General features: G+C 37.5%; 1 protein-coding gene across 8 annotated transcripts in view; it reads left to right on the top strand.

Moving 5' to 3' along the window:
• Positions 1 to 3,524: 3,524 nt before the first annotated feature.
• The window catches only part of LOC110462215 (leucine-rich repeat and calponin homology domain-containing protein 3-like), a 93,157-nt gene continuing 72,330 nt past the window's right edge, over positions 3,525 to 24,351 (top strand). For all 8 annotated transcript variants that reach the window (XR_002464255.1, XR_002464254.1, XM_021516076.1 and 5 more), the window contains exons 1-2: positions 3,525 to 3,713; positions 16,688 to 16,832. Coding sequence is in view for 6 of the 8 variants with exons in the window: in XM_021516076.1 (XP_021371751.1) it covers positions 3,539 to 3,713; positions 16,688 to 16,832 (320 nt within the window). In the remaining 2 variants the exon portion in view is untranslated. The remainder of the gene's footprint in view (positions 3,714 to 16,687; positions 16,833 to 24,351) is intronic.

The raw sequence follows: 24,351 nt of genomic DNA, 5'->3' as shown, positions 1-24,351 counted from the left end.
TTGGTGGCCAGTCTGAGGCATTAGTGACCAGTCGGTGGACTTGGTCGTCCGTTCGAGAACTTGGTTGTCAGTCGGAGGACTTGGTGGTCTGTCAGAGGACTTTGTTGTTACTCACAGGACTTGATGGCTAGTCAGAGGACTTGGTAGTCAGTCTGGGGACTTGGTGGTCAGTCAGAGGACTTGGTGTTAAGTCATGGGACTTGTATTGTAATTCACAGGACTTGGTGGCCATTCAGAGGATTTTGTGGTAAGTCAGAGGACTAATTGATCAGTCAAAGGACTTGGTGGTTAATTGGAGGACTTGAGTAACAGTCAAGGGACTTGGTGGCCAATCTGAGGACTTGTATGTTAGTCTGAGGACTTGATGGTCAGTGTGAGGACTTGGTGATCAGTCATGGTACTTTGTGGTCATTCATAGGACTAGGGAGCAGTCAGAGGACTTGGTAGTCAGTTAAAGGGCTTGGTGGTCAGTCTGAGGCATTGGTGACCAGTCAGTGGACTTGGTCATCTGTCCGAGAACTTGGTTGTCAGTCTGAGGACTTGGTGATCAGTCGTGGGACTTTGTGGTCATTCAAAGGACCTGGGGCAGTCCATGGACTTTGTGACCAGTCTTAGGACATTTTGGTCGGTCAGATGGCTAGTTGGTTAGTCTTGTCAGTGTGAGGACTAGGTGGTCAGTCTGAGGACTGAGAGGTCAGTCAAAGGACTTGGTGACCAGTCAGAGGACTTAATAGTCAGTCTCAGGACTTGTTGTTTACTCAGAAGACTTGGTGGTCAGTCTGTGTCAGAGAAGTCTGTGACCATTCGGAGTACTTAATGACCAGTCTGAGGCTTTCATGGCTAGTCAGAGGACTTGGTTGGTCAGTCGGAGGACTTGGTGATCAGTCAGGGGATTTTCTGGTAATTCACAGGACTTGGTGGCCAGTCAGAGGACTTGGTGGTCAGTTGAAGGACTTGATTACCAGTTAAAGGACTTGGTAGCAAGTCAGGGGACTTGTGTGTCAGTCAAATGACTGGTTGGTCCGTCTGAAGGCTTGTTGGTCTGTCAAAGGTCTTGGTGGCAAGTTTTAGGACTTGGTGATCAGTTGGGGACTTTTCGGTCAGTCAAAGGACTTTCTGGTCAATCGGAGGACTTGGCGACCAGTCATAGGACTTGGTGGTCAGTCAGATGGCTAGTTGGTCAGTTTTGGTGGTCAGTGTGAGGACTTAGTAGTCAGTCAAAAGACTTGGTGACCAGTAAGAGGACTTATAAGTCAGTCTTAGGACTTGTTGGTCAGTCAGATGGCTAGGTAGTCATTCTGCAGAATTGTTGGTCAGTCAGAGGACTTGGTGGTCAATCTTAATACTTTTTCTTCAGTCGGAGGACTTGGTGGTCAGTCTAAGGACATGTTGGTCAGTCTGAGGACTTGGTGGTCAGTCTAAGGACATGTTGGTCAGTCTAAGGACATGTTGGTCAGTCTGAAGACTTGGTGGTCAGTCAGATGACATCGTGGTCAGTCATATGACTAGTTGTTCAGTCAGAGAACTTGGTGGTGAGTCTTGAAGACCATATTGTATAACATGGGATGTTTATGGGTATTTCTTGTTTTAATGTTTCATGGTTACCTCCTATAAAACAAACTGGTCTCAAGTACGTAGACATAATGTGTTGTTTTTATTTTCAGAATACCACATCATAAGCATAATTAAAACAGTCGTGTTTAGACATGTATGAGATGTAAAAGGACCCAATGCAGTTGTCCAGAAATGATGCATGCTTTGCACTCCCACCATGCACAGTTTAGAGCAAGAAATCTGTTGATCTTTTTTGTCTAGTCTTAAAGGACCCAGTGTAATATGTGTTAGGGTCAGCCTATCAGATAACTGTAATATCCTAATGATTTGATGTACATTTTAGCAAAATTACTGTAGTACATTTAGGACATGCACAATATTATTTTCTACATTGATTATAAGTTGAACGCTCGAGAAGATATGTCAACTGCTCGAGAAGTGATGTGGAGCACTGGACATAATTTATGAAGAATGTGCATGTCCTAAATGTACCACCGTAGTATTCTTATTCGTGCATACAACTATAACTTGTTAGTTTATTTATTCTCTGTCATGAACCCAAGAAACTTACATTAGTTTGGTTGTCTTAGCATTGCTTATTAATCTGTTGATAGATGTCATTCGGGCTTGACAATGCATATGTTTGTTTGAATACAAAAAGCATTGGCCAATGATATTGTGCATGTCCTAAATGTACCACCGTACTGTTCTATACATTTATAATATTTATATTTTGACTATATTCTTTTATATTACTAATATTGTTTTTATGTGATGTAATTGTTTTGATAATTTACAAGGAGCGGATTGCTCTGAAAATTTGACAATATCCTATTGTCTACACTGTAAGGATGACTTCCTTGCTCCATATAAAACTCTCAAGTATTCCTATCCTACAAACATGTACGTTTGAAATGATCCAGTGTTATTCGTGAAGCCACCGTCAATATTACTTCTTTGACCCATATAGATATATAGGATCTTACATGATTTTCCATTTATATGAGATTTATGAAACCAGAGACTATATATTACATGTAATATATACGTCTCTGATGAAACCAGTCTAAGAATTTTCAATTTAGCGAGCCTCTGGCAATCTAAAATGAAAAATTCTTTACGAGTTTCATAAATTTATGAAATGATAACGAGTGTAAGATCCTTTTTATTACATAATCAATATTTGTGGCATTTATTCGTGTAAAACGACAATTTTTGTGTTCTTGTCCTAGGCGTGACATCACAATTGAAACAATTGAAACTTACAACCATGCAATCACAGGGCTGATAGGTCAGGCGCGGATATATATTATACGTCTCTGGTGAAACCTAGCCGCATATTCAACAATATATGTTAACAATAATTAACGAGATGCTAATGAATTAAGTGTTACATCTCTTAAAATATTGTAGCAAGACAGTGATCGTGTGTGAATGAACCCATGGCCTCCAACACTTACTGAGGAACGCACTTGACATTTCTGAAGAGCGGTGCTTTTATTTTTAGACTTTTGATTAACAGTATAGATAACGTAGTATAAAGTTGGTGATGGGGGTTGATGATTTCATCATAAATTTAAGTAATGAACAAATGTCATGGTAAATTTCCACTAATCATGTTGTACTGGCAATAGTCTACTGAATTATTAACTTACATTTTTTCAGTAAATTAGCTAGGCTACATAATTTATAATATCGTTACTGTTTCAAATAATAACATTTTTATCAACATTATTAGAAATTTTAAAGCGTTTCTGATTTTAATGAAAAGAACCATAACGTCATATAACTATTGAGAATAGTATTCATTTGATCGTGTAGATCGGGTTGACAATATGATTACAGAACAATCTAGAAGGGAGATAAGCCATGTACGATTACGTTTTTTCCAGCATCACTTTCTAGTGATGTCATACCAATACCGGAAATACAGTAAGATTTCCAATGAGCATGCGCACATCAATATCAAACATGAACGACCAAAATGGCGACTGCATTTAGCTCTGGAAGCCAGAGCCCTACATCACTTTCTCGGACTATAGATCGCGTATTTGAAGATGCACAACACACGGGTGAAATTAACTTAAGTGGAAGGAAATTAAAGGAGTATCCCAAAAGTGTCTCCGCTAAATATGACTTGGTAGATACGATTGGAGCAGGTGAGTTTTACATACAAGTGCCATGTCGGGATACTGTCACTGTCATGAACCATAGATACTTACATTAGCTTAGTTGTCTTAGCATTGCTTATTAATCTGTTGATAGATGTCATTCGGGCGTTGACAATGCATATGTTTGTTTGAATACGAAAACCATTGGCGAATGATTTTACTGAATTGTGACAAAATGTAAATGATGTTGGGGATGGTGAGAGCCGGCCCATGATTCATTGACGTCGATGGACCGGAACTGATAAGGTTTCTGTCTAGGGCAGAACAAAAAGGGTGTTTGTTTTCATATACGTTAATCATATGGGAAATACAACTTTCCTTTTTTTGTACACAGCGTAATCTCTTTTAATATTTATATATGGTGTAGAAATTATCCAGTCCCTGTATTGGACTTGGGTTTATATGTTTACCTGTGTGTTGTGTATTGGAAATGTTGTCTGGTTTTGTGAAGTGAATACACACAACATAGTCGTTGATCTGGAACAAAGACACGGGTATGATACATTATGATGCCCTTCCTTGAGATTTCAACCAGCACATTTGTACGTATTCAGGCTCCTGATCATGACTGGCACAAGTTTATGAGAAAATTGTTTACATCTTTCTTCATATTTGACTGACTGATAATTATTGCAATTCAGCAGTGACATTCAACACAAATCTACCCACTAATATAAGTTAAAACATGAAACATATATATACAAAGTTGGTTGTGTTTGTTTATATTCAATTTTCCTTTTTCGAAATTAGTTGGAGGGTAGAAGTTTGGGAAATCCTAATTTACTTTAACTTTTATATTGTTTGGAATTTTGTTTGTCACATAACAGTTTACACTAGCCTTAGATTAACCTAGAATATATCCATATAAGTTGTGGTGTCTATACTAGCATGTACCAGCCTTCTACATGCCAAGTCCCAACCCTGTTGATTGATTGATTGATTGGTAGGTTTTATGTCCGCTTCACTACCGAGTAGTTCGGTTATCCAGCAGACTCCCAACCCTGTAATGGCCAGGGCTTTAAGTACTGTTCTACTTCCTTCCTACCACCAATTAGACTTGTGTATTAGCCTGTGTATTATAGAACTATTCATCCTTCCTGCTGACAGCTTGTAATCAGGATTACAGACCATGCCAGTGCTAAAGACATAGAGTAGCAAGGTGTTACTTAAGAGGTGCTTCCTTTGTTTAGATACCGGTAACTTACAGCTGACACAAGTAGATACTATAAGTTCCCACAGTTGATTTATTTTTTAAGCTGTAGCTACCTGGCTCTATCACACTGTTTATTCATAAGGCCAAATACAAAATATATGTGTTTATTATTGTCACTGAAGACTTAAACATTGCCAATGTATTCTGGCTGTTTGGGGAACTTTTTTATTGGGAATTGGGAAAAAACTTGATGAGTTGTAAAATTTGATGAAAATGTGGGAAATTCACTATATCAGAATGGCGTCAAAATTTGATCACACGAAAATGGTGCAGAGGTGTCCAACAGAGTTTGATAGGAAATTATGAACAGGCGTCAAGCGGCTCTGACAGGTGGCAAGGGGGGAAATGTGCTTACAGGATGCTGAGATGAAAGACTATCAAGGTTGTTCAAATGGATGACCTTCACCCATATTCAAGGTCACAGGGGGCCTCTTGTTTTTCAAGAAAAAGGAAAGATTTCCCTTGTTTAATGTTAAAAAAGATTGATGTTATTAAATAGGTTTCTGACTATATTCAACAAAGAAAATCAAAGACAACAAATTATGATAATTAAAAGAGGTACATATATGGCATGTATGCAAACAAAAAATTGCATTGGTGTGATGACTGGACGTCGTCCGTCCATCAACTATTTCTTTTGAACGACTTCTGAAGAAGAACTGGAGGACCAATGGTCATGATATTTGACAAGTAGGTACCTGGGATGCTATAAAATGTCCTCATTGAAATGACCTTGACCTACTTTCAAGGTCACTGGGGTCAAATATGTTAAAAACTTCAAACAACAATTTCCTAAGAACCATTTGGACTAGAGTCATGATATTTGGGTATGTTATGTAGACCAGCTGTGTGAATTGTTTTCTTTATTACAGTAATGAGGTTAAAGGTCAACTTTCAGAGGTCAATATGGGTTAAAAGCTATAAAACTAAAACTTCAAATTTCAAACAACAATATCTTCAGAACTCTTAAGAGATGTTAAAATGTCTTGTGTTCTAGTTACCAAATTTGGTCTTAAGTTACCTATATGTCAGTTTCATGTAACAAAAGAAACCGGTGAGTGATACAGGCCCTCTAGGCCACTTGTAATATTTGCAATGAATTACTGAAAAAAAACCACTTAAATATTTCATGAAAATCCTTTTTTAATGTATAATATGGGGCAAATAGAAAATCTTGGGCAACAATGCAAGTGCTATACTATTTATAATACACCCCTAACAGGCTTTGTACATGTATGCACTTCCTTATCGAGAGTCACTGTGGTAGCAAAAATGTACATACATTTCCTTTGCTACATTGATGGCTTGTAGTCGTGTTTCAGTGGCAGTCAGGATTGAGTCATTCTGTCAGGTTTTGATATACAATTAATGTGTGTGACCCACATAAATTGTAATGATCTGAACACGCTTTAAAATTACAGTCTCTGAGGTTTATATATATAATATTTATTTGTTGCAGTGTGTCTTCATCAGTATCCTGTAGTTTTGATTGGGCACACAGAGCTATAAGTTACATGGTCATATCAGCTTTAGGCTAGTACTTCAATGCACAATCTGTTTCTTGGAAGTAATATCACCGCAGGATGGAAATATTTATAGATCTAGACATATTGAAATACATCAAGGGACTATTACAATCGTGTAAATATATATGAAAAGTTTAAAAAAAAAACACCCAGAAACACTTATCCTGTAAAGATGCAAGTTATGATGTCTTAATAAAAAGGATATGTGTCACATTCTTTTTGTTTCAGTCATTTTGCAATTTTTGAAATAAGGCGATACAGTAAATTACATTACATGTGATTATGCAAAAATTGGTGTTTAGTGCACACTATTTTTACGGAAAAAGATAATCTCAAGAAAGGATTGTGCACTATATATACATACACGGGAACAGTCCAAAAGCAGTACTTAGTCCCAACCATTTAAAGTCGTTAGTTTTTCATGGGTCCACGGAAATATTTTGAAATATATATATATACTGATTAACTGATAAATTTTTGCAAAGTAATTCCTGAATGTAAATCTATTTTACAGTGTACAAAATGTTGTAATTTAACATCATAGTTACAGTCGATGTATTTTTGCTGTAGAGACGTTGTATGTGGTACTTACGGTAATCATTTCTCCATCTCACTTAAGTCAGTTACTATATTGATTCTCTCAACATGATGTTCATTAATTGGAAATTGATCCGTGTACATATTTCACCAAACACCATCAAATACTTCTGTTGAATTTCCCCAATGGACATCAGCATCTGTTTTCTTCTGGCCTAATGATTTTACAAAATTTTAAACATGTCTGTCAGCATCACTAGAAACATGTTGTAAATAGTCAATGTTGGTGGTTAAACATGTTGTAAATAGTCCATGTTGGTGGTTAAACTTGTACACTAGCTTTAGGAAATAGGCTGTTCCCTTCAATAATTATAAGTTGACAATGTCGTTTGGAACAACAAGTCAGTATTGTCACAGTTTTACATCTGTTAATATAAAACTATCCAAAAGTACAGGTAATAAAGTCTGTCAAAAATGTGATCTGAAAAATGTATGGAGTACATGCATGTTGCATCACCAAATACATTTTTAGCTCGCCTGCCCAGGGGTCGACACTAACGGTAGACCGGAGGACCGGGTCCACCAAAATCTTGGACGGTCCACTTAATCTCCAAAGCTGGTAGACCACCGGTCCACCACATATTGCTTGATAATTAGTGTATGCATATTTGAGAATATTGTTAAGAAAGATACTAATACAGACTATATAATTTGTCTGCTCAATTCCTGCAGAATGTGTCGGTTCCTGTGTCTAGTGTGTAGTGTGTTGGAAAAATCGCCGATCAACTTAGGTTTTGACATCTCAATGTTTTTCCCATAATTATGAAAATGTAGTTGTTCAATTATAGGCTCCGTTCCATGTAAGGTTTGTTTTCAAATCGTTAAGCCTAGTGTGTGCATGTGTTTTCCCCAGCTCACTTACATGTTGAACATGTGATCGATAACCTCGTGAATTATTTCAATATTTATTAAATGAAGCATCATAAAAATAGTGAATTCTGCTTTGGTTTTTATCACCTTCGAGTAGATTTGAGGAGGATGTATTGAATGTCCATGCTTCTAGTATAATCACTTTTTCTGTCCTTTTCGGTCAAATCAGTCTGTGGTTCTAGTTCTAATAGTGCAGTAAGGGTTTCACGCCACGTGTTTGGAGTGAAAACGACATGGTCCCGCGATCGCGACTGCAAATAATTTCAATTAAATTTCAGTAGAGCTATTGTTAATTGGTACTCACAGACAGAGTGTTAGCTAATTACTGCATTGTAATTTGTATTAACTGTGGTGTTGAGAAGTGTCAATAATTTTCGCTGAAGCATTGCGATCCTACCTGGTCTATAATTGTCCGGGACCAGACGGCGTCGTTGGTTATGCTCTCCGGTCAACTTACCTGTAAAAATGTTACCTGTACCCAGCTAGTGTTCGTCGCCAAATCAGCTGAGTCATGATCATGACCACAGATGACAGATTTTAGAGTAGGTAAAAATTGTGTCGCCAAAAAATATTGCCAAACTGATTTTTTTGTTGCCAAATCTGAAAAAGTGTCGCCATTTGGCCTCTTGGGGATCGTTAATGCAAGCCCTGTGCAATGACATGTTTTATATACTATTTTAATGCACTTGCCAAATTTTGCACTTGCCCGGGCGCTAAAACTGGTTGTCCCGGGCGTCAGGCAAGTTGATTTTTACACCCCTGTATTATATTTTCTATTTTTGTGCTGAAAGTGTTTGGTGTGTTATATACATGAACTGTTTATCCCCACACCTGCTTGCATGAAAGGCCATGTGGATTCTTTCAGTTGCGATAATAGTTTATGATAAAGGAAAATCAGAAATTCTTTGCAAATCTGGCATTGTTTCTATGTAGATAATTGCCAACAAGATACAGTAATAATGAGGTCAGATCTGTGTTAGTGTTTAATCACATAGCACAATGTAAATATGTGTCAAACGTGCATCTTTTTCAGATAAGAACAGTGAAATTGAGCTATTTTATGGAATAAATATGCACATACAACCACTTTAATGGTAGGAAGACTGTCACAATGTAATATTACTGTTTGGTATTGTGCATTGTTCTCAATAAGATTTAAAAGTAGGAAATGATAAGTGGAAAAGTAGGAGGCATGCAGAGTGATGAGCTGGGGGAGAGTACAAGAGGGGGTCACGTCCCTTCCTCATTGAGAGAGTGTAGGGGACCCTCCCTCCCTCATTGATAGGGGGATATGGGGCCCTCCCTCCCTCATTGAGAGGGGGATACAGGGTCCTCCCTCCCTCATTGAGAGGGGGATACAGGGTCATCCCTCCCTCATTGAAAGGGGTATACGGGGCCCTCCCTTAAGCTCCTCCCTCATTGAGATGGGGGTACAGAGGCCCTCCCTTGGAAAACTTCTTACTTGTTGGGGTTTGGAAATACGTTCTGCAAAATTCTGAGGTTCAAAGTATAGATGTTTTTTCAAGATGAATTTTAAAATGTTTTCATGCAAATGAAAAAAAAATATATTGTAAGTATTGAAGCAACTACAATCAGGTTATTGTTACTACCCTATATACTTACTATTTGTGTGTATTTACTAAGGATATGTTTTTATCTGCAGTAATTAAATACCAACAGGGTATGCAATAAATTCTGTAGTGGCGTGTCTCAGGGTACATGCCATGTTTTCTCGGAGGCTTTCGTTATTCTAAAACACTCTGATGACAAGGTTTAACCGCATCCAGACATTAAAAAAACAAAACGCTTGTATTGTGACAAAAATGACAGATGACAAAATTCTGCATGTTTTACTTAGATTGGATATAAAGACAATGAAATATATTTGGTGACTCAAAAGTAGCTGGCAAAAAATGTCCAAGTACCAGTTGATAAATAGCTTGGTGCCAGCTCTTATTGACAACACTAGTATATGTGTACACCACTTCTGGCGTTCTAATTGTAAGCCTGGCAGTTAAAGTGCCGAAGTTGGCTACTCAAATGACATACATGGAGGAAAAAGAAAATGGCTTAAAAAAGTTATTTGTTCAGCTTTAGCTCACCTGGTCTAAAGGACTGGTAATATATATATATATTTAACCTTATGTTAAAGGTACAGCCCCCGTTCGTCCATCAACTTTTCCTTTTAAAACGCTACTTGTCCTGAACGGCTCAGTTGATTTTGCTTAAATTTGGCCTGAAGCATCCTTAGGTAAGTTCATGTACATCGTAGCTTAAAAGGGTGGGATTCTTCTGAGGGCAGAGGGGCGTGGCCCAATAAGGTAAATAACAAGTGGTAAATCTTGTAATCGTTTTTGTTCCATAAAGAAGAAGGGATCTGGACCGAGTTTTAGGATCCTTGGCCCAATAGGAGTCAAGTTTGTATAAACCATGCATGTCCCCACCCCCTATGGAGACAGAGGGATAGGACCCAATAATGTAATGGTGTTGCTGAGAGACCGAGCCAATAGATGAAAATATTTGCAGTGTGCATGATATTTAATGAGAACATTTTGCCATAATTGCTTTAATATCCTCCATGTGAGCGATACAGACTCTCTGGGCCTATTGTTGAAAGTATATTGTCACTTGTGATTGAACATACTTGCCAAATTTTTGAAATACCCACGGGGGAGATTACGAGTGTTCGGAATTAAAAGCATAGATAAAATGTATATGTACACTCTTTGGCACCTTTTTTGCTGTTCTTTTAGATGGATGAGTTATCAAATTCTCTCGTTGAAAATGCTCAATTTTAGGGTCCAAAATAGGGAAGTTGGCAAGTAGGTTTGAACTGTCAGTAGTATTTGTGTTTTCTGTGAAGTGACATGCATGTAAATGCTCTAGTTGTCTGTGTAATAATAATCCAATATAGGAACCCCTACCCCTGCACAGTCAGGTAGAGTTTATTCCTTGTCTTCTGTTAAGGACAGATCTAGATTGGACCTGCTGTATATCCCGCTGCATGAATGTAAGAGGCGACTAATGTTGTCCCTTCTACGGAGGCAGACTATGTTCTTCTACATATATATAAAGTACATCTCTCCCTGTTGCTATACTTCGTATCTCTATCTTGGTTTTCTATCTTTCCCAGCTACTCTTCTCTCTCTATCTCTGTCTCTCTATCTCTGTGTGTGTCTCTCTCTCCCTTTCCTATAGATCTACTTACTATATATGCTCTAGGCACCCATTTTCATATGACTCTGGCTATTGCGAGGATGTTCAACCCCGATTTCCCCCAAAAAAGAAATCAAGGAACCAAAATGTTATGCAGGCAAGTCTCAAGTTGCTACATTCATGTGTTTTACTGGAATTGTAGGTTTGTAGAATAGAGCAATCACAAAAACACCAGAGCCAGAGAACTTCACAGTCTGAGTCATTATAGGATGTTCATTTACTAAAACACACAACATTATAACAACACAGTGTGTACCACATTTACCTCAACAATCGCCCCAAGTGATTACAAATTATACATTAAATAATACAGTAAATTCTCTTATAATAGCCCCCAGTTGACAGCATGCTCCTTATTATAGGTTTGCACTTCGGTCCATCAGAAGTTTGTCCGAAACATATCTTCTATACTTTTATCTGGAGTAATATATAACCAGATTTGGTGTACACGGACATCTTATTAGGATGGTGGAGTGCAGAGTGCAAGAAGACGGTCACTATGACCTCTCTGTGACCTATGCTTTGACATTTGACCTGGACTTTTGAAAAAAGTTTGTTCTGGGCATATCTTCTATACTTTTTACACATGGAGTAACCAGATTTGGTATACAAAGACATCTTGGAATGGCGGAGTGCAGAGTGAAAGAATTGGGTAACTCTTGACTTATGACTTGACCTTTGACCTAAAGTTTTGTACAAGGACATCTTGGGATGACAGAGTGCAAGAAGTATGTATCAGGATACTTTAATTTCCTTACAGTAGGTACATCCTGACATAAGTGTACTGTTTGTTAAATATAGAAATCATTACTAATGGGGGACTATGGATTGCATTACAATATTTTGCCTTGGTTACTCCAGTAACAGTGCTAGCCCCACTGACAAATAAGTGCATTACTACAATGTCAGTTGTCACTTAGCCTATTCCATATTTGTCTCGGTGAAAGCCTGGTGTAATTATTTAAACATTACACGTATGGTCTACCAGGTTTGTTGTAAAAAACAGCAATGACTAATTATACCCACAGAAACAAAGTTTGGGAATCCCATGGCCGGGGCAATTAGTTTGTCCATCTGTCTTTCATCTGTCAATCTGTGGATAAAATTCAGTCTGGATAACTTCTCCTAATTATGAGCTAATGAGTTGACTTTAACACAACTTTATCTGTACATTTATACAGTTGTATGAATGCACAATGCACCAAAAAAACTGTGTGCACATTTTTCATACATTGTGCTCACACCGTCCACACATAGTGAGCACAACTGGCCATTGGCGATTTAACAATCGATAGCCCTGTTGTGCGACAAAAAGCGCTCATATACAATGTGCAATATGGGGAAATTGATTGAATGAAAAAAATCTGAAAGGCTCAAGTGTAATATGGTACATATATTTTGTACTTCATCCAATTTTCAATATACGTTACACATTATTATAATGACTGTTTATAACTATCAATAATGGATGGAGTTGATCGCTGATGTGTTAAAAACCTTTAAACCACTTCTTTTGATTAACCAAGAGGCCTAAAGCAATGATATTTGGCCAGTAGGTACATTGGACAGAGTGATATAGATATAAAAGGTCAAATATGTAAAATCCTTTAAAGAACTTCTTCAGAATAACCTGAGGAGGCCCTGGGTGATGATATTTGGCCAGTAGCATGCTGGGATAGAGTAGTATAAAGCTTCATTTAGTCTGGAGCATTCTTAAACCAAGGAGACTCAAAATATGGAAATATTTGCAAAAGTACTTTTATTGAGAATATTTTCCCATGATTGCACAAATATCCAGGTGAACGATACCGACCCTCTGGACCTTTTGTTTCATTGTGTGCCCTCAAACCTTTTTGATATTGTAATTATGACCAGTCTGATTTGAGAAGACTGCGTGACACGACCCGGATAAGTTTATAATTACTGTGCTGCACACACATCCTTCCTAACCACTCATCTGTAAATGGTTTTAATACTATAGGAAACATATATTTCCACAATTATGATGTAAATATTATCAGGTGCTAGTCTGTTTCTAATGTACTAAATCAATAGAAAGTATACATACAAGCTTCTATAAATTGCTTGTTACAAACACTATATATATACATAGTATAGTGTGCACATATATATATATATATATATTCTGTCAGGACATACAGTAAATTGAAGCCAGAATCCTTTACAGTAAGTTATATGACAGTATATCTTTATGGTTGTGTACTGAGACTCCGAGGTATACAATGTCGACACTGTTATAACTTATTTATCAGAAACAGTACGAAAAGTCTCCAGTTGCCAGAGGGTGTAATGTGTATGTGTAATAGACATAAGGTAAAACCCCGTTAGTTGATCAGGCCCAGTATTGGCATGGAAACTGTATGATTTTAGTGGGCATCACAGGAAGCGATAAAACAATTCTGTATTGAACAGTCCATCACTGTTTTGTAAGAGTTAAAGGTTTGAGATTGATTTGTTGTAGAAAGACCAATTCCAGAATAATTCATTTACCCATCAAGTTATTTTTTCTCTTCAACATTTCATGATGAAAGGTTCAGCAAAACAATCCAGTATTTGTGTGTATTGGACTTGTACATTGTTGTTTTTAGCTCATGTGACACAACAAGGAGTTACATCCGATGTCCAATTGTAAAACGTAAAACCACATACATGTAGCTGATTATGACCAAATTGGTTGGAAGTGTGAATGTATTCTTATAAGGGGCAAAATTTGAGGTGCCTAAAACTGTTCTTGTACTTAACAAACTAAGCTCATTATTTTGATATTCATTCTGTAGCACCCATGCATGTAGTTATTTTGTAATGTAATATTTGCAAAATTTGTAATACTTCAACTAATAGCACTAACATGCTACAAAGTTTTCTCAAACAAATGACCTAGACCTATGTTCAAGGTTACGGGTAAAATGTGGAAAAAAAACCTTTCAAGCAACTTCTTTTGAATAACCAAAATGCACAGGGTGATGATATTTGGCCAGTATTCTGTATGGGCAGATTGTTATAAAGTTCCTTCAAATGACCTTGCAATTGTTCTACTTTTGAAGGGCACAGGGGTCAAATATGGGGGAAAACATTCTGAATAACTAGAAAGTACAAGATGATGATATTTGGCCATTAGGTACCTGGGATAGAGTGCTACAAACTTTCCTCAAATAAATGGCCTTGACCTACATGCAAGGTCACAGTAGACAAATTTGTAAAATCCTTCATACAGCTTTTTCTGAGTAACCAAAATGCCTAAGCTATGGTGTTGATGTTTTGCCAGCAGTATGCTGTAGCATGCAGTTCTTCAAGGTCACTACAAATGTATGTGTTAAAAACCTTAAAAGTTCATTTTCTGAATAATCAAGAGGCTTATAGGGGTTATGACATGGGATGCCTGGAGTTGCATGTTTGGATGATGGGCTTCCAAGTTTGTACAAATGAATGACTTTGAACTACTTTGAAGGCTTGAAGGGTCAGATATTTAAAAGCTTTTCAACAACTAAGGAATAACTGGGATGCCCTGCAGAGTGATCATATTTGACAAGTTGCCTGCTTAGATGGAGTACTCTGAAGATTCAACAAGTAATTAGGATCTTCCAAGGTCACAAGGTTCTAATGTATTCAAGACATTTAAAGAAATTCTTCTGAATAACCATTAGCCCTTAATAATGGCAATGATATATACTTGGCCAGTATTTTGGTTTACAGTATTGCATTTAATAGTAAGAATATTTCGTCATTATTGCCTGATGTCCAGGTGAATAATACAGGCCCTCTAAGCCTCTTGTTCTAATAGCTACAATATTTGTGAAATTAAACCCATATTCATTGAATTACAGAGGTAAAAAATGAGAACATTTATCAATTAACTTAATCAAAAGGCCTAGAGTCGTGATATTAAGTATCCTGCCTCATTGTTGTGTGATGAAATGTTAATAAGCCACTTTAATCAGGTGAGCATCTTCAGGTATATATTATAGGCCTCTTGTTATAGATAGGTTCAATATATCCTAGCATGGTTAGTAGACTCTATTATATACAGGCATATATGATATATAGAGGATATAGAAATTCTATTTAAGAATGTAGATTTTTTAGTGAAAACGAAGACTTGCTAATTAGCCACTTATTTTAATTAAATGAGAGATTTAAGATTTATATTGTATGTACTTTTTGTGTGTGACAATTTCCAAATTTTCTGGACAGTCTTGCCCATGCATGAGCCTTGTTCTCAGTTAGAGTTTCCTTTACACAAGCCTAAGTATATCATGATGATTACGGGTAGATTGTGTGGTCATCATAATTTGATTGATGTCAGAAGCATCAGTATTGACAAGTTGTGTCTTTTCGTTGTGATCTTGTATATCAGTTTCTAAGGATAGAAAAGTAAGGTCTTTTTTAAAATTCTTCTGCATTTTCGTACTTGCCAACTCTCCCTAAGGAGAGGGAGACATCCTGGTTTTGTGTGTTCAACCAGTGGATTTGATAAATTATTCCTTTATTGATTCTATATAGAATCTAATGATTTCATCTGGAAAACAACTCCAGATACGTCACTTTAGAGGGTTATTTTGCCTGTAGGGGGGTATACATACACATTTTATTCATGTTTTAATTTTGAGCATGCTGAATCTCCCCCATGGCAATTTCAAAAATTTGGCAAGTATGCATTTGATCAAGCCGACAACCGTATTACAATGTAACCAGTAATTTGTATTATAATTAATTGCACACTCTACCGGTAATTTCGTACACTGTAGTGTAATCCTGTACGTTTTCAATGTACACAACAGTGTGTTATATAAATAAGACACAAGAAATCTTCATGATAGGAGAATGATAGTGATATATATATAGGAGAATGATAGTGATATATATATAGGAGAATGATAGTGATATATATATAGGAGAATAGTGTACTTCAACAACCTTTTTGTGTAATATTGATTGGATGTGATGGAATTTGTTTTAAAATGTGTATATGTAAGAATTGATCTTATCTTCTGTAATCTGTAAAATGCTTATTAAATGTGAAAATTAACATTTGAGTGGTAAACACTCTGGCCTTCCAAGCAGGCGGCCGGGGTTCGATCCTCGAAGTCGCCGTACGCATGGAATATTAGAGAAAGTGTTTTTCTCCTGCCCACACAACTCCAACAACCCTGGTGGAGTATAAAATAGTCTGGGGTAGATGTTGCGGTATCTGTGCTGTAGCATTCAAGTGAGGTGGCACTGTAAATGATATTGTTGGAAGCACGGTCCCACTACAAACAGAACACAATACATCTCCAGCACACACACAGGCATACACACATAGGGAGATATTGGCCAGGTGGCATAGGACTAGTAGTTAGCGCATGATAAGGCAGCTCCTGCGAATTCCTCAATATTATATTGATTAATATATATGCTAATTGTATTGACTGTATAAAATTATATATATCTATGTACTGTAAAGCGCTTCAGCGTGGCTTATGTTAGCTAGATAGGGTGCTATATCAAATGTATATTTATTTTATTTTTATTTATTTCAGATCTGTCAAAGAACAGACTGCAAGATGTGCCAAAGGAGGTGTGTGACTTTGGGTCCATGGAGAAGCTCAACTGCTACCACAATGTACTCAAATTTCTGCCCGACGCCTTGGTCCAACTTCAGGCCCTTACTCATCTGAATATCAGGTAAAGTGATAGGGAATCGGGGCGTAGTTCTGTAAACGTGGACAGGTTTGTGTATGGGAATTAATGTTCACCTTGTGATGACCAGTGTGGACATTTTCACAATAGTTCTGAAATCTATTTGTTCTGTTTATCTATATGATTTATAAATAAATATTCGCTTGTGGATATTTTCACGCATCACAACCATACAAGATACTATCACAAAATCGTCGATGGCCTTAAAATGGAGACCAGCTACAAACAAGTGCATACTACTTTAGCGTGAAGTGGACAAACAAAAACAAGTTAATCCTTTATATGATGCTCCGAGGTACCTTCACTCTTTAAATAGTGAATATTGTAATTAATAATGAATAAATTGAAACACCTCCTTACAGTCAAAACTACATAAGCAGAATTAGGTTAAGAATTAAGTAACATTCTCAGAATAACAAATTTTTGTGTTCATAGTGTTTGAAGTTTGTAAAGTATTTTCACTGCAGAATTGTATTTAAATACTTTGTCGAAAGTCTAATTCCGTTATAGACAAGTCGGAGACAAAGTTGGAGGTCTGAAATAGACAAGTCGGAGACAAAGTTGGAGGTCTGAAATAAACAAGTTGGAGGTCTGAAATAGACAAGTCAGAGACAAAGTTGGAGGTCTGAAATAGACAAGTTGGAGACAAAGTTGGAGGTCTGAAATTTAGATTTAAATGAATTGCAGTAAAACTGAAGGACAAACTTACTATAAGTATGCAACACCAACCCAGAATTTTGCAAAATCTTTTCTGAAACTCCCTTGGCTGGGGATCTGAATGACTATGTCCTGGTACCTGTACAGAAAGAATAATAACAATATCCAGGACGTTAGAAAGTAAATTCGTGAATCTTAAATGAATCCAGTGAATTTCAATTTCGCTAAGTTTCAGATAACTTGAGAAAATTCCTGGTAAGGTGTGGAATTTTGTGGAAATTTGGTGAATCTTTGGTAACTTGCGACTTGGTTGTACATGTGAAATGCTAAGTTTGAAAGACTAGGCCAGACTTTGGAAATTTCGGAAATTTCGCTTAATTTGCATAGTGGCATATGCTAACTATACTAAAACTAACAGTAAGTGGACATGTTACAGTACAATGGTATTGTGTGAGCACAAAACATAATGGTCCCAGTTAGTAAATATCCCTTTTTCGTTGATGATAATTTACAGCTAGGATATTTTCTTTGATGAAAATGGAAAATTCTGATTGTCAAGAGTAAACATTGACCTTCAAAGCATTATGATATGTCTGGATAAATATTTGGTAGCATGTCGTTTCCCTGTACTAACCTCAGGCCTGTAGCTATGTCCTATACAATATTGATACAGATATATTTGAATGGCTCCTGCATGCTGTGCCAGACAGCTTCGACATTAACCAACAGGTTGGACAAAACATGCTAAAAATCAATTGGAACAATTATGATTTGCATACTCTAAGACCACTGGTGAGCTGTAGTGGCAGCATCGGTCACTCTGTCTACAACAACAAATTTGCATCCTAAAAATAAAACTGATTTAAACATGTACCATTGATGTGAATTACAGAGGAAATCCTATAAACATTGTCTACGGCAAATTGAATTACCAGGATGTAATAGAAAAATTTAATAATAGGATCTTAATCAGTTATATCAGTAAAAATTCAAAAACAAATTGAAAATGTGTGTGTCTATTTACATGTAACTTGAAAAGTTTTGAACAATGCAGCAAGCTTAAATTTAGCCTATCTAAAAAATGTCATAAATGAATTTGTGGGTCTCTCAACCCTGAGGACTTTCACTTGGAACATGCAGCAAGCTTAAATTTAGTCTATCTAAAAACTGTCATAAATGAATTTGTGGGTCTCTCAACCCTGAGGACTTTCACTTGGAACGTGCAGTTTGCTTAAATTTAGTCTATCTAAAAACTGTCATAAATGAATTTGTTGGTCTCTCAACCCTGTGGACTTTCACTTGGAACGTGCAGTTGGCTTAAATTTAGTCTATTTAAAAACTGTCATAAATGATTTTGTTGGTCTCTCAACCCTGAGGACTTTCACTTGGAACGTGCAGTTAGCTTAAATTAAGTATGACTGGCTCCATATATACAGACAGCGATATACAGATGAAAACTGGAGAAGATTGTCAGCTCATCTAGGGCGATTACTGGAGGCTAGGCAAGGTAGGCCAGGCCAGAGCTCCAGGCAAGGCGTCGGCCAGAGTTCACATCAAATTCTCTGTGATGTCCTACTCTACTCTCTTTACACATCTTATTGCATTTAGTATTAAATTTGCCAGCTTACAACCTCCCATGGGGTATCTTTATACCACAAATTATCAATAAAAAAGAGAGAAAATAATTGAATATTGAAATATGTTATCTAGTATATGCGTTGAATGTGTGCCCCACTTTAAAGTAAAAAAATATTTTGGAATGTATTCCTGTCATCAATTGGCACGTTATATAAACAACAGTCGAAGACATTCTGAACAGTTTGCTGTTCTAAAAGCTGCATAGCTGTGACGCTAAATAAAATTTCTCAATCACTTTAAATTCTAAAATGTTGAATCCAGGAAAGTACAAAAATAAAATACATGTCACGTTTGAAGTGATCTGACACAGTTACAAGGCCGAAAATCTGCGCTTTGTCCTGGTGTTTCAAAGGCGATATTTTCTTCTAAATGAAATACAGTTGAATCTCGTTATCTCAAACTCTTTTAACTCGAAGACCCCGTTTATCTTGAAGTATTTCTCCAGTCCCGGCCAAATCTCTTCTTTATCTTAGTAAATAAAACTCTGATAATTCGAACCCTGAAAACTCGAAAAACTTGGATACCTCGAAGTAAGATGTTGGTTTCAACAGCGTAAATACAACATCAAAGCATTGTCTACTTAAGAGTCTTCCAATCTTATTTTGTCACTCATTTATTCTTTGATACAAATAAAACAAGAAAAATAAATCTTTCCTTAGCATGAAATTGATAAAAATAATTTACGATAAAGCTTTAGACTGTAACGTGTGCGAACTGTCAAAACCACGTTGTTCATAATAAAAAAAACACTTCATCAACGCTGCTCAACAGTATTCTGTACTTACTGTGAGTTCGTTTAATGATTTGTACACCCAAACTGACCACAGTCCAAACTGGAAAATTGGTCAAAAAGTGAGGTCATGCGGAAAAGAGTTCCACAGTTAAAACCACAACCTTAGACAGCTTCACGGGTTCATGTTTTTACAGGAGCCAGTATGGCTTTGAAAGTCGACCGAGATATTTTAAGAACAATACGATAATTGCTGTTGATTACATCGAGTTGAGGAGCTGTCCGGTGTCATATTTGGCTTTAATGAATCAATGTGTTACATATACGATATAACCTGCTTGTGTGTGTTTTCATTTACAGAATCAACTACGCGTACGCTCCATTACAGTGATTTGTTTTAGACTTGCGCACTTTCATTTCCGCATTGTATAGAATGAGGTTGGAGACAGCGGAATAGTTCGATTTTAAATGTAACACTTCAGCGGTAAAACTTGACAGACTTGCAAATACAAAAGCAGGCCTGGAAAGACTTTGCCAAGACTAGCCAAAAACAACATTTAATCACTTGGCCTGTCGATTTTACATAATGAATTCACAATATGGTCCAACCGTTTTAATCGCGTTAAACGAAAGTACGTTTTTCGGAAATAACTTACACTATTTTTGTAAAGCATGTTTATTGTAAAAACACATACATGTATTTGTCCTATTGATTACGTATATAATCATCCATCAATTGATTATAATCATTGGCTATTAGTACAAATCAACGACTGCTAGTGTTATGTCCAAACAGCAAATTTCATGCCAAATATATGAACCCGCATGACTCAAAGTTTTTCCACGACCCCGTCGTCGACTTTGAGATAACGAGGTTCGACTGTATATCAGATTTATTTATGCAAAAAGGTAACACTAATTTAAATATATGCTGAACGCATCAATTTGTTTGATGCAGTATGTGAACATGGTGATCAGATCAGCTTACTGGTCTAACAAATGAACATTTACGAGACCCTATGTGTGACTCGCATATCAGACTGTTTTCTCAACATCCAATTAAGTAAACCCCACTGATCATTAACATAAGACGAATTATAACATCTCTGGCCATCTGAAGCTTACTATTTGTCTTGGCAGCTTAGACATAAACATTGGCCCTCAGTCATACAGTGCCCGCTGAACTGTGAAGCTCCAGCTGATTATGTATTAACAATAGGCCAAAAAACATGCAAGTAGACAGATCATTTTCTAGAACAAAGATACAGATTGCCCACCATGTTTTTGTTAAACTCAGAAGTCTATTAAGTAGCCACACATCCTATTTAAGTAGGCAATTGAAAACGAAAATAGCCAATTCCAATGACTACTTTAAATTTGGCTACCAACAGAGTGAGCCGTGACGTTTGTACAGGTAAAACAATGTCGTTCATTCAATAAGAAATTAAAACCTTTATGGATCACCATTTCATAGTTTACCTGGAATTTTCAGTTATTTTCATTAGATAAGTCTGAAAAAATCACGAATTGGTGGAAAGCCTGCTAGTATTTTATTCGCAAATTTAACCACAAAACAAAGAATAAAGCTGTTTTTCATCACCCTTATTTGTGTTTCATACTTTTTTAGTGTATCCCACTAAACAACAATGTTAAGACAACTTTTTGCAGTTGTTGGATTTTTACACCCTTGATATTTGGCTATTCACCATCAGAATAACTGCACTACGCAAAAGCATGTTTTTTTTGGCACTCTGGTCGGCAATTTGTAACAATGGGATGATGTTGCATATAGTGCTCTCGGCACTAACGCATTGATTTCATACTATTTCTTTGTGGAATATACAACAGGAATGCAGGTTTTTCCACATGAAAATTACATGAATGACTGAAAAATGCATGTCATGACTATAAAGTTGCATATCCAATGAGGCCAACACAATTGAACTTTACTTAGTATTGACCGCCAAGATTTGTTTATGGCCCCAGGCTATCAGACCACCCTTACTTTGTTGAACACTCGGACATAACATAAATATATATATCAAAATACAGAGAGCGCACCAACACTGAAAAATAAGTCAGAAAAATGGAGTTAAAATATGTCTGGTGCACTTAATCATATTTTTGGTTTGAAAATATTGCACCAATAAACCAAGGCAGCGTTGGTGTTTGTGTATTTGTGAAATGGATGGAATTGAGTTTTGATCCGTTATAAGCTTTGGGGAGCTTAAGCTTTATTGCGTGAAAGGAATTTGCTGGTGCATATTTATTTTAGGAACAAAAGATTTCAATATACATGGAGTCTAATTTAAAAGCTCTGCAGCTGATGCACCTGTTAATGATGCCAGCAATCACATATCCAGCTGTGTGGAGTAAATTAGTGTGATGATGAGCTGTAGGAGAATTGAATATTAAAACTCAGCTACGGAAAGTTGGCAAGTTGGCGCAGGAAATCCTGTCATAGCTAAATGTAATGATAAAACATGCAACTTTTGTTTACCTATCACTCCTGTGTAATGTAGGCACATCAATATACACCTTTGGGTAAGATGTTTGAGGTTCAGAACAAGGATTTGCTGAGGGTTGACTCCCAATCTTGAAGTGTTTCTAACTATCTACATGTACATCAAACAGGGGTCCTTGTCTACATGTACATCACACAGGAGTCCTTGTCTTCATGTACATCACACAGGAATCCTTGTCTTCATGTACATCACACAGGAATCCTTGTCTATTTGTACATCACACAGGAGTCCATGTCTACATGTACATCACACAGGGGGCCTTGTCTACATGTTCATCACACAAGGGTCCTCGTCTACATGTACATCACACAGGGGTACTTGTCTACATGTACATCACACAGGGGGCCTTGTCTACATGTACATCACACAAGGGTCCTTGTCTACATGTACATCACCCAAGGGTCCTTGTCTACATGTACATCACACAAAAATCCTTGTCTACATGTACATCACACAAAAATCCTTGTCTACATGTACATCACACAAGGGTCCTTGTCTACATGTACATCACACAGGGGTCCTTGTCTACATGTTCATCACACAAGGGTCCTTATCTACATGTACATCACACAGGGGTCCATGTCTAAATGTACATCACACAGGAGTCCTTGTCTACATGTACATCACACAGGAATCCTTGTCTATTTGTACATCACACAGGAGTCCATGTCTACATGTACATCACACAGGAGTCCTTGTCTACATGTACATCACACAGGAGTCCATGTCTAAATGTACATCACACAGGAATCCTTGTCTACATGTACATCACACAGGAATCCTTGTCTACATGTACATCACACAAGGGTTCTTGTCTACATGTACATCACACAGGAGTCCTTGTCTACATGTACATCACACATGAATCCTTGTCTACATGTACATCACACAAAAATCCTTGTCTACATGTACATCACACAGGGGTCCTTGTCTACATGTTCATCACACAAGGGTCCATGTCTAAATGTACATCACACAGGAATCCTTGTCTACATGTACATCACACAGGGGTCCTTGTCTACATGTACATCACACAGGGGTCCTTGTATACATGTACATCACACAGGGGTCCTTGTCTACATTTACATCACACAGGGGTCCTTGTCTACATGTACATCACACAGGAGTCCTTGTCTACATGTACATCACACAGGGGTCCTTGTCTACATGTACATCACACAGGGGTCCTTGTCTACATGTACATCACACAGGGGTCCTTGTCTACATGTACATCACACAGGGGTCCTTGTCTACATGTACATCACACAGGGGTCCTTGTCTACATGTACATCACACAGGGGTCCTTGTCTACATGTACATCACACAGGGGTCCTTGTCTACATGTACATCACACAGGGGTCCTTGTCTACATGTACATCACACAGGGGTCCTTGTCTACTCACTACCTACATACCCCTCACTACCGTCATACCCCCACTACCTACATACCCCCACTACCTGCATACCTCCACTACCTACATACCCCCATTACCTACATACCCCCCACTACCTACATACCCCACTACCTACATACCCCTCACTACCTACATACCCCCACTACCTACATACCCCTCACTACCTACATAGCCCCACTACCTACATACCCCCACTACCTACATACCCCACTACCTACATACCCCCCACTACTAACATACCATCCACTACCTACATACCGCCACTACCTACATACCCCCATTACCTACATACCCCCCACTACCTACATACCCCACTACCTACATACCCCTCATTACCTACATACCCCCACTTCCTACATATCCCTCACTACCTACATACCCAAACTACCTACATACCCCCACTACCTACATACCCCCCACTACCAACATACCCTCCACTACCTCCATACCCCCACTACCTACATACCCCCACTACCTACATACCCCCACTACCTACATACCTCCCACTACCTACATACCCCCACTACATACATACCCCC

Source organism: Mizuhopecten yessoensis, unplaced genomic scaffold (assembly GCF_002113885.1).
Source record: "Mizuhopecten yessoensis strain PY_sf001 unplaced genomic scaffold, ASM211388v2 scaffold10763, whole genome shotgun sequence".
NCBI lineage: Eukaryota > Metazoa > Mollusca > Bivalvia > Pectinida > Pectinidae > Mizuhopecten > Mizuhopecten yessoensis.
Note: the sequence above shows the minus strand (reverse complement) of the source record. Positions and strands in the feature narration are given on the sequence as shown.